The 12,372-nt window shown below is 34.8% G+C and overlaps 1 protein-coding gene across 49 annotated transcripts in view; it reads left to right on the top strand.

The window, feature by feature from the left end:
* Positions 1-5,688: 5,688 nt before the first annotated feature.
* The window catches only part of TRDN (triadin), a 419,844-nt gene continuing 413,160 nt past the window's right edge, over positions 5,689-12,372 (top strand). For 48 of the 49 annotated variants that reach the window (XM_031012505.2, XM_055391701.2, XM_055391743.2 and 45 more), the window contains exon 1: positions 5,689-6,241. In XM_031012505.2, coding sequence (XP_030868365.2) covers positions 6,220-6,241 — 22 coding nt within the window. In that variant the 5' untranslated portion in view covers positions 5,689-6,219. The remainder of the gene's footprint in view (positions 6,242-12,372) is intronic. The other variant, XM_055391722.2, reaches the window with a different exon arrangement.

Genomic DNA, 12,372 nt, shown 5'->3' with positions numbered 1-12,372 from the left:
CTCTAAATGCCCCTATAGGGAATAGCTGCCCTCGAACCTGGAATACCTCCTTGGACTTCTGTAATGACTGTAAAATACATCTTTAGTTTGAATTGCTGCAACACTCTGCAGGGGTACATTCAGGTGGTAGTCCACTCCCCTCTCCAAATAAAATGAGAGAAAGAGAGAAGAGATTTGAATTAAGAAATGCTTAAAAAATACTTTTAAAAATGGAAGTCAAATACCCTGATATCCAATCATAGAAATGGTTTCATTCTTGGTAGATTGAGTGTCAACAGGAGACGGAAGTAAGTTTTATTTTATTTTTGAGGTGTATTTAAAGGTCTTCTTGGTTTTTCCACTTGACTTACCCTAATTAATACAAGTCTGGATTTGTTACTACAAATGTATGGTCTCTAAGCCCAGTGGCCTCTCACTAGCATTGTGCAGCCATTATGGAGCTGCTTCTTGCTTTACCTCTGCAGCTTTTTGAAACTTTCAGAACTCTCTTCAAGGTATCCTTCCATTTTCACCCTTTGCTTCTCAGCAGATTACATTGACTTACAGAGAAAATAATGCCACAAGGCATGAATTCCTTTAATTCTCTCCTTTCACAACTAAAAAATTATCCATGTTTGTGCCAAATCTTACTTCTTTTCTTCTAGATTTATGAAGAATTTTATTTCTCTTTAAAAGTATTCTCCATATGAGCTCTAATTTTACCCTTCCATCTGCTTCAAGCTCCTTCTCTATTTCTTATAGTTTCTCTCTCTGATATTATAAATCTCTCCTCCCTCATTCCTGTATTTCTTCCCTTAAAGGATAATCATGATCAAGACTCTTTGATCTTTAAAAATTTAGACCGTATCCTAAATTATCCCTATTTAGCCTGTATCCCCATCTAATTCTTAATCCATGTCACTTCCCTGCTTTTCCAAAAACTTCCTTAAAGTGTATTTTAGTTCCGTTCTTCATCGTGTGGTCTCTCATTTGCCCTTCATCCTGCAATTTGGCTTCTATATCTAAGACTGCGTTGAAGTTGTCTTAAGGAAAGTATGATGACCATTTTATTGCCGTATCCAGTCCTTTTAAAAGGTAAATATGATCACTTCATGTTCTTGCTTAAAAACACTTTACTGTCATCCTAAATCAGAGTTAAGACCAAACACCTTAGTATGACTTATGAGATACTTTAGTATCCATCCATTTTTTATTCTCTTATTTCCTTATCTGTAGTTTCCTTACAAGTACCTTGTGACCAAATGTTACTGAACTATTTAAAGTTCATGATGCTTAGGTCTCTCTAATTTTTCCTCAGTTGTTTCCTCTACTTAGAAATTACATCCTCAATCAACCATGTGTTTAAGTAGCTTCTTATACTTCAAGACTCAACTCCAGTATTTCCTTTCTCTTGAAGTTTTTCCTGGACTGTTACAACTTCTTTTCTGCCCCCAAAATGCATAGAGTTTATTCTAGAATTTAACACACTGCATTATAATGTTTAACTCTCTTACTAGACTATAAACTCCTTGAAGAAAAAAAAAATCCCTGTCTTAATTTTTGTTTCACTAGAACCTAGCCTAGTGCCCAGAGCAAATAGCTAATATATATTTATTGAAGAAGGGGATTAATAAGTTGCATCATTATTAATAAGTAAGCTCACAAAATTGGTGACTCTTGGAGGTATTTAGTAATGATACACCAGATGCAGCAGATCACATTGTTGATAATGTGAAATAGCAAAATGCCAAGAACAAGATGACATTATAATTTTTTTCAAAATTAGAAATAGAAATATCCGTTTAAATTATTTAAAAGAAAAAAATTTGTATCTAAGAATTGGTCATCAGATATTTTATTTTTATAAGAAAAGCATTTGTGATTTTATAAGAAAATAGAAAAAGTATAAATGATAAATTGCTTCTGAATAGCAACCAGGAACACAGACTGAAGGTCATATGTGATCGACTGCAGAATAGAAAGCAGTAACCTGAATTATGGACTCCACAGGGACCAACTAATGCAGGATACAGCAGATCTTCTTAAACAGGATAATGGTAGTGGACAGATGCCAGCTCTTCAGAGAATGGAATCTCTAAGAAGGAAGGGGCAACAAAGGCGATGGCCTTTGTTAACTAAAAACCAGATTGACAGAAAAATTTCTAAGAGAATGTTTGACAATGTCAAATGTGTGTGAGGAAAGAAGCCTGATATTGGAGACACAGCTACTCATGAGTCAGAGTTAAAGAGAGGAAGGTTTTTAATTGCACTGGAATGCCTTCTGTCATTTGAAACGATCTGGATTACACAGTTTCTAAATAATCAGATGGTAAGCCAAACCTATGGAATGACTTTCAACCTTGATTAAAGAAATGAGCACAGGCCATTTAGAGATAGTAATAAGGACAGAACGATATTTTCCGTGACACAAATAGAATACAAAACAATTTAAAACGAAGTGAACAACAGTGCTGAGATGAAGTAAGATTAATGAAATAATAGTTCAATAGAGGCTTTGCTTGTGATTCTGAATTCTAAGTTTATTAAATGCAAGCGTCAGAGAAATTTCTAGGTTATTTAATGCTATCTCAAGGTCAAATGAAGGCAAATAGTCTCACATTCACTTCCACTATTCCTAGTTTCTTCCATATTTCTTCATTTCAAGGGTTAAAATGCCAACATTTATTCTTTACAAATTTAAATTGTGTTTGCCAGTTTTTCTTCACCTACAAAGCTGAAAGTAAACTTCTGTCTATTTTCCCTTGTGAGCTACTTCAACTGAGGCACTAAAACAGTAACTTATATTTTGTTTGCTCTTAATTATGGAAGTTTTTTGCATCGTGATACTCTGCTCTCTCATTCTCTTTGTTGAAATCATTCCAGTTGGTTATTTTTGTCTCCTATTAAAATGAACCTGAAACCTTAGGTTTATGTGGAAGTTATGGCAATTATTATTTTTAAATCCAAGTAAATAGCTCTTTCTCTCCCAATTGTATATCCTACACATTTATTTGCACTCTGTTTAGACATGCTATATTGTACAAAGTGTGTTTCCATTATTGCCACTTACCACCAATTTGTGTGTAGGTTAGCAAAGTGTATAAGCCATTTGTGTCTGTAAATTAAGAAACAGAAAGCCTTGACAATAAACTCTAAAATTTACTTTCTCTCAAATATCCCCAGTCCCTGAGAAAATAAGTGAGTAATGGTAAATACCAAACTACACCCAACTATGTCTCTTTTTGCACATCATAGAAAAAACAAATCAGCACTGAAAGAGGTAATGCAGTATGGTTTGAATTTTTTTAATTAATTTTATTTTATTATGGTGGAAACAAATCAACAAAACTTCTCTGATTGCCTCCCAAATATTTTGCCATTTTGAAACTTGGTGTGGATGACAGTATTTTGCTCATAGCTAAATAGAATACATGTCTTATTGAGTGTTTATGATAATAGCAGACACAGGAGCAAGGTTTAAAAATTTCTCTAAGGGAGAATATTTTTATCTACTAACTTGAGTATTTAGAATACCTAGTGAATATTACAAGGGGTAATGATCAGTATAATCAGGTTGGAGATGCCCCTTGACCTAAATGCAACATTAATAGGAGAACAAATTTTCACAGTTTATCATTTACTTATATAGACTAGCTCAGTTATTAATGTCCTAATTTTATAAATATCCCTGTATGCAAAACTATGACAAGTCTACCTGTGCTGATTGTGCAGAAGCGGAACGTGACAGTTATTCCAGGAGCTATTGCTGAGAAGAGAGCACTATCACTTTTGGGTCCTGTTGAAAGAGCTCAATGAACTGGTAACATCTCTTTAAAAATGAAGACCCTTTAAAAATGAAGAAGGGCAAATGAATTGTTTGTAATGTTTTATTCTTTGAGTTCCCTGAAGAGTAGGTGTAAACACTTGTAAGAATGTCAGTTGCTTGGTTTCAGAAAGCTTGGCAGGGTTCCATTTGGAATTCAAAGACATACCTCATGAATGGAGTTTCAGATAAATTGAAAGAGTCCTAATAACTTTTCAAAATGAGAACCATGCCAATTTCTCACTGCCTAATGACTTTCATCAACTCATCTCACAGAGAGGTTTGAGAAAGCTATTATCTTCAAAACATGTTTATTGTCTAGAATATGTTTTCTTTTATTTTTCCTTCTAGTATGTTTAACATGAAAATAGTAATTGGGAACTTAAGAGTAACATCAATACTAGGAATTTAGTATTTCTTTTCTAGAGTCTTATTTTAACTTTTTATTGAGTAAAACTAGTTTGAAAAGTTGAATTTTTTCCTGTTCCAGAGCCTAATTTTATTTAGGATCTGACCCATGAAAATTCTTAATGAGTTACATAAGATGTCATTCCTTCAGTTAACTACAATGAAAGATTATGAAAGTAACTGATGAATGGAGATATGAAGTGCTATGTTTTTCAAAACAATTGGAACTGCTGTGGCACTATTGACTGGAGATTCTTTGTGGGGGGGCAACGTAAGGAGGGCTTTTCTCTTAGGATACCTCCTTAGACCAACCCAGAGCTCTGGGAAGCTGCTCTTGAGGATTTTGTATCTTTTCATCCCGCTAGCGGGCCTAATTTGCAGTGACCCCCTTTACCTTAAGTCATAGTATCTGCAACAAGGCCTCATTTCTTGGGGAAGATAGCAAACTTGTAGTTAAAAGGCTCTAGGCCCAGTCCTAGATATAGGAATTGAATAAAATCATGAATGTAATCATGTAATCATTTCCTCCTTGTAAATTAAGATTTGTTACTAATTTATGTATTCAGCTGGTAAATGAGCAACTTTATATTGTGTCAGGAATGGGGGCAGTAGATTAAGACAGAACCACTAACAGGAAGGAGGTCATTGCCTATGGAAATAGCTGTTGCAGCACTCTTCTGAGCCTGAATTTTAAAAATAACAAACATGGCTTTGCTTCATGATCTATGAAGTACCACAAGAATTCGGGAGGTCTGAAAATGAAAAGTATCAAGTTCAAGCTAAACGATTAAACTACAAGCATTTATTAGGTTGAATATGAGAATAAAATAAAAGTGTAGTCAACCCTTGATTATTCACGGATTGGCTAGAGTTTATGATTATCAATGCCCTTCGATTCTCCTTTTGCTTCCAACTACCAACTATTGAATATTTTTTTGCTCATTAACACCTGTCTAGGAGTGGGAAGGTGAAATGCTAATTAGCCAATTTGGTTAATTGTTAGTGGCTGCTGTAATCCTTTATTTTTTTAAGTTGAGATAAGGAAATACTTTACTTAAATATTGGTTGTGGACTACTAAACTTTATGTCACCTTCCCTTCCTTTTTACTGCATGGATAAATGCAGATATTTAGTTCTTAGTAAGGTAGTAGAGAGAATTAAAAAGATAGTAATTCATCAATCCAATGTTTTTCAAGTATCACACTATAAATTCACATTACATAATTCTTATTGGCCAGTGTTCAGAAAATATTAATCTTCTACAATATGACTACTTTAAAAGAAAGCTTCAAGATTTAATAGTTGCAATTTTAAGTGTAGCCCTATATAAATAACTGCACTTGCTAAGTGGATTTGTATCAACAGGAACATAACTTTTAGAAAATTACTCAAGACTACCCTCCCTTTTGCCTGTGGTAGACATTTGGGACCCTCCCCAAACCAAATAAGGGAAAGAAGAATGTTCTGAGCATTAAGAGCCCTAAGAATAAATCTGAGCTCTCACGGATAAGATTACTTTCAACTCTTTATTTCATGTTTTCTGACACAGACCCCAGGATCTGTAATTATCTTGGAGAAACTGCGGGGGCTTAGATGGTACTTTGTAGTTCATTTGTTTTTTTTGTTTTTGTTTTTTTTTGCCTTTCTCTCTTTGGGGCTGAAGAGCTGGTGTGTCTGTGTGTGTGTTCCTCTAGAGTGCCAAAAAAGAAAAAAAAAAAATTGCTGAAGAGTCCTAGGGAGATGAGGCTATTTTTGTTTGAAGCTGATACTTCTAGCTGAGCCCACAAGTGCTGCTTGGAAAGGGCTTAGGTTGTTTCCAGGGGGAGAACTCTGCAGAGGAGAGGCAAAGTTCAACAGGACAACAAAGAAGCAGCAGAAACAGCCAGGAAAACGAAGAGCCCCCAGGTTTTGACACAGAACCCTCCACCAGAGTTCGCAAATCCCCAAATACTCTGCAAAGTGCAACTTGACGGGAACTTTTCAACTGACTTTTACTTTTGACGACCACCATGACTGAGATCACTGCTGAAGGTATTGCTACCATTTTCCGATAGTATCAAGTAAGGAAAAAAAATATGCAAATTGACAGCCACATTAACTGTCGATGTGTCCATTTAAAATGTTGCTTTAAGGTAATTGCCTTGGTCAATGATTCTATACAGGATCTGAGAAGTGGATTTAGGAGCTGAGAGGCTGCCAGATCTGTATATTGGGGGAGCAAAAAGAGATTTCTCTTAAATTTTGCATGTGGAAACTGTTCTCTGCTATACCAAAGGCCCCACTAGTTAACAGTTGTTACTCACACCTCTATAAATAGCTATGGTCATGTAACATGATGGCCGATATCTTATCCAGCAAAAATTACGAAGTTTTCAAGGATGGAGACCATGATGAACTTAAAATATTACACTAATGCTTACTTAAACTTAAAAAGTAATTTGAAGCATTTCTGCTTTATGATATTTTTAAATGGAGACCTTAAATTTGTTTTTCCTTTCCTACTAGGGTATGTAAAACACACATACATATATATGATTTATATACAATTTAAGACATAAGTGTTCCCACAGAATTTGTATTTATTTGACCATTAATGGAAATTCAAAGATAAAGACTGGAATTCCACAAACTTACTGTGAATCAATATGATTTTTAAAATAAAGCAATTAAGTGTTAGAATTCTGGTTCTTTTTGTAAATTCATTCTTCATTTTCCTCTAAATGGTAAATTCTATCTTTATGTTACAATAAATATTTTCTGTTTCAATGCTTTACTGAAAGCTACATACTATAATACATATCTTCTATTTGATGGTTGCTAGTTATATATATTTATATTTCATATATACTTCATATATATATGTACGTATTTCTTAGAATGAAGGAAATCTTCAAAACTAAATTACTTTGAATACAGACACAGTCTGGTTCTAGTTGAGGTAAAACTTTTGGAGGTGGATCTAAAATTTGCTTCTGACAGCTGTAAGAAAATCAGACAGGTGGTGCTCTTAACAACTTCCAAGTTAAATGCTGTGCTGGTTTGCTTTGAATAATACAGCTGAAAAATAGAATATTTGTTTTTATTTTTGAGGGTAGAAATTAGTATGGACACACAGTAATTTCTGTTGGAGATTTTTAGTCAATATTTATAAGAAGTGCCTTATTTGTACCTTGCACTGAGAAATTCAGTCTGACACCCCATATTAATAACAATTACTGAGAGATTTCTACGTGTTAGGTATTTTGCTCAGAATGTTATGTGTGTTTACTTATTTAAAACTGACACAATTCAATTAAGTAGGCATTATTATCTCAGTTTGGCAGAAAAAGGAACTGTAACAAAAATGTTCTGTGACTTGCTCAAGACCAGCATTACTAACATTTAAACCCAGCCCCTTTAAATCTTGTTTGTGTGTGTGTGTGTGTGTGTGTTTTCTTTTCTGTCAGAGGATATCAGGTTTACTCTTTACCAATTTTAGTTCAGAATTTGCTAACTAAATATAAATAGCATTTTTCCTATTCCTTATTCTGTGTCATGTTGCTTTTAGTTTGCCTTAAAGAAAGCTATGTATAAAAACTTCTTGCTTAGCTCTGCACAAGTTATTAAGATAGCTATGAGCGTCTTAATCTTCTGTTTCTCTACCTCTGTTCAGGGTTTGGGCTCCCAGGTGATTCAGGAGGTCAGTTGACTAAACCATCTTGGGCTTGCTTGTGGATTGTTTTGTAGAACTTGCATTTGATTCAAAAGACTTTTTACAGGAAAATTCTTGATTATGAAATAGAGCTTTTGTTTCTGCCTTTGCTCTGCGGGGGTTTAAAAGGGCCTTGGAAGACCTTCTGGAGTTACCCATAAAAATAATTACATTAGTAATAAAATTAAAAATTAGAAATACCATCTTATTCTTGGGTGATGGTCATTTTCCACTTCCGGGCCTTAACGGTTCATAGGATCTATGTTATCTGAACATCAATTATGCATTTTTTTTGTTTTCTGGAATGATTTATTAATAATATTTCTCAAATGAAAATTAGACTGCCAACTCAAATAAACTCATCTTTTAAGGAAGCACAGTCATTCTTTGAGGATATCCAAAGTTTCTTCACACTTTTTTAACACAGTTTCATGTTATCTTTGCAATTCTCACCTTTTGTGCCCTAGCTACAATTGCCTTCCTCCAGTCTTTTATAAAAGGTATACCTTTGTACAGTGCCTTGGTACAGGCTATTTTCTGAGCCTGAAATAGTCTTATTTTATCTCATCTGCTATATTTTTTTCAACCATTTATTTATTTATTTTATTTTTTTTAGAGCAGAATTTTTCTCTGTCACCCATATTGGAATGCAGTGGCATGATCATAGCTCACTGCAGTCTCAAACTCCTGGGCTCCAGCAATCTTTCTACCTCAGCATCAGAAGTAGTTAGGACTACAGGTGTGCACCACCATGCCTGGCTAATTTTTTTTTTATTATTATTTTTGTAAAGACACAACCTCCTTATGTTGACCAGGCTGTACTTGAACTACTGGCCTTAAGCCAAGATTCTCTTGCCTCTGCCTCCCAAAACATTGGGAATACAGGCATGAACCACCACGCCTGGGGCTTGCAATCACTTTTGGACACATTACTGAAATGTAAGCACTCTATCAGTAGACCTATGCCACCTATCAGTCAATTACCTTTTCCATCCATTTATCACACACACACACACACACACACAACAGTTTGTGGCACTTAAGAATATAAGAGATAACTCATTACCTTAGAAAGCTCTAGTCAACTGTCCTCATCTCAGGTTTTGGGAAGACAAGGCTCATACAGATTATATGACTCTCTCATGGTCATGGGAAATTAGGAGAGATCTGAGGATACATTTCATGCCTCCTGTGGCTCATCCCAGTGCTTATTCAACTACAGTGCATGTCGTGCCTATAACCTCACCTAGTTGCTCACGTCAATTTCCACTGCAGGTTCCAAGCTGGCTTACTTCATCCAGTGGAAGAAAGGAAATAATGCTAAATACAGAATTGTGTTTCAGGTACAGAGCAATAGATAAATTAGAAATAGGACAAAGTTGAACTCCAAAGGATTTTAGAGTAATAACACCTTTGATTCTGGCATAATAAATTAATAAAGATAATTATAACAGCAATGATAACATATTTATTCTGAAGACATAAGATGTCAAGCACTGTATTAAGCTTGATAAATATTCGTTTAATCTACAGGGCCACCAAATGAGAATAAAGGCTAATATTATTGCTGTTTAGAGAATAGGAAGTTGAGGTTGAGAGAGTTTAAAGAATGTGCTAGAATTCACACAACTGTATGTGATATAGCTAGGATTCGTACCCATGCCTGACCACAGAGTCATATTGGTTATGTCTTCTTACTGTGTGAGACTGTTAGGTTGGTCAATTACGTTTTTGTTGGAGCCTACACTAGGACCATGTTACATTTAGGTAGGTTGAATCAGGCCCAGACTGGATTACACTCAAACAGCACACAGGTTTAGGGCTATAAATAGTCCTTTATCTTCCTTGCAATGTAATGTATCCAAGTTGCTGGGAATCCCATATATAATTAACTTAGTATTTACTAGAACGCTTAGTTCAAGAAAGCTTTTTATTTAAAATGTTAGAAGAGCTTATGTCAAACTCTCAACTTATAAACTATTACATAACCTCAGGCTTCAGGAGAAGAATTATTGCACACATAGTGTGCAATTTCCTTACCATTAGCTGAATCACGTTCCACTGCTTCTGTAACAATCAAACCCATGAGAAGATTTGATATTCAAAATTTAGAGCAAAAATGGTCATTTATATTCTACACACCGCATTGCTCCCATAGTCTGCAGCACAAGATTACTCACTGTTGCTCTCAAGAAAAAAAAAAAAATCAATAATTCACAGCCAGACTACTTAACAACTAGGCAAACAAGTTATATCATGTAGCATGACAGATGGTGAAATTATGAGGCGATCCAACCTATGTTTCTGCATTTACCTCATCAAAGCAAAGGGCAGCTGCTCTGGCTTAAGTGGGGATGAGCTGCGGGTACAAAGGGATGTAGCACTAGTTTCAAGGCCCGGTCACTTCCAGGAGATGTTCTTGATTTTCCTGATAAAGCAACATACCACATATATTATTTTTAGTCTTATAAGTACATTTTAAAACTGACATTAGAAAGCTAGCCTATTCAAAAGAGGAGTACCACGATGGTGAAAGGCACAGTTAAATGAAAAGATTTGTGCATGGTTTGTTTAAGTAGAAGACTGGATTTTTTCATTTTGTAGCACTTGAGGGCAATGCACAGACCCATGGATAAAAGTCTGGAAGTCACAAAAAAGTCACACTATTGGCAAAATACAAGGCAAAACCCAACCAACCATTAAAATGATAGCTAGAACTGACTCTTCTGACTAGAAAGAAAGGAGAAAGCAAGAAAGGAGGGAAGGAAAAGGAAATACACAGCCTCCAATTTTTAATAAATAGAGGGATGAGGAATATGCCAAAATCTACACCATAGTAGGCAGTAGGCTCTGGGAACCTCTACAGTACAAACAACCCAGTTACTTCAAATAAGTTCCTGGGAATAAGAACAAGAAAATCTGGAGAACAGATGAGAAGAAATGTAAAAAGTTAGCAACCCATCACAATGTATGGAATGGTTGGATCATGAGTCAAGCAAACAACCTTAAAAAATTCTGATGAAACAAGTGAAAATTTAATATACTCTGGATGTTAGATAACCTTAATGAATAATTATATTTTTAGCGGGATAACCGTATTGTGGTTGTCTTTTAAAATTAGTTATTATTTGGAGATACACATTCAAATATTTATGAAGGGGGTGATGTGATATTTGAAATTTGCTTCTAAATAATATGCCCAGGAGGAAAGTAGTTGGGGTGTGGGTGGGGTAGGATTGGCCATTAGTTGATTATGTTGAGGCTGATGATGGGTACATTAAATTTCATTATAATATTGTCTACTTTTGGGATTATTTAAGCTTCTTCACAATAAAGAGTTAAGAAAAAAACAGTTGATGTTGTTAGTAAATATTTTAATAAGAATTTAATTTTCATAACATATATGGGTCAGTGAATTCTCTGGTCACCAAATTTATTCGTAAGTGCAAATTACTCTCTAAATTGAACAGTGTCTGTTGTTACTGAAATGAAAACCAAATATGCTCATATTAAGCAGAGTAGTCTGGAAATATGTTTGTAAAAGCAGACAAGGAAGTAATCATTTTTAATATCTATTATAATATGGGAATCTGGAGGTTAGTTTCATATTATTGGTAACATTAATTAGAGACATTAATTAGAAACAGTTTGTTTTCGAGATAGGTCATGGGAAAACCTGAGAACAATTTGAAAGCCTAAGAAGTCAACATGATGCAAGAAACAATAGTTCTAAAAAGTGCTATGGCTTGGAACATTGCATTTATTGACAGGGTATTAAGTATGAAGCTTTTGTATGACTATCTCTTTGAAATATCACAAAAACTGTGAAAGGCAGGTATCACATAAACCTGATTAGTCTGACTCTGAAACTTCTTGTTATTCTTTACTGCTCAAGTTCACTTTAGGAAAATAGAAAAAAAAAAAAGCAGATTGTGAAAACCAGGAGAGTACAGTTCACTGAAAATCAGAGAGAAAATATAGTGCAGAGCTGGGAGAAAGAAGCATTAAGAAAAGAGAGTGTGATAGAGGAGTAAGTGCATGGAGTTTTACTTAAGTCAGAAATTGGGGTTCAGGCACTATCTCCACTACTCAACCCCTCTTGGCCTGGGGAGGATGGGGCCTCAAAAGAAGGGTCATGAACTTGGTTAATTAAAAATAATATGGCCAGAGGAATTTTTTAAAATTTTACAAGATCATGCTATTTGGCAAATTAAGTTTATGTTTTTTAAATTGTTCAAATCATCCATAATACAAAATTTGCAGTGACAATGAGCAGAAAATATAGCTGTGTAGTGTCAGCCCTTGTTAGGTTTCGTTAAGAAGCTTTTTCTTGTAGTTTTTATTATTATTTGTAATAGGAACTATTTTTCTCCCCACCCCATAAGCACATAGTATCCATGAAAATGTTCCATTTATCAGCTTAAATGTTTCTTATTTTTTTTCCTATTTATTTTTGGTTATCATTGTGACT

Source organism: Gorilla gorilla, chromosome 5 (genome assembly GCF_029281585.2).
Source record: "Gorilla gorilla gorilla isolate KB3781 chromosome 5, NHGRI_mGorGor1-v2.1_pri, whole genome shotgun sequence".
Lineage (NCBI taxonomy): Eukaryota > Metazoa > Chordata > Mammalia > Primates > Hominidae > Gorilla > Gorilla gorilla.
Note: the sequence above shows the minus strand (reverse complement) of the source record. Positions and strands in the feature narration are given on the sequence as shown.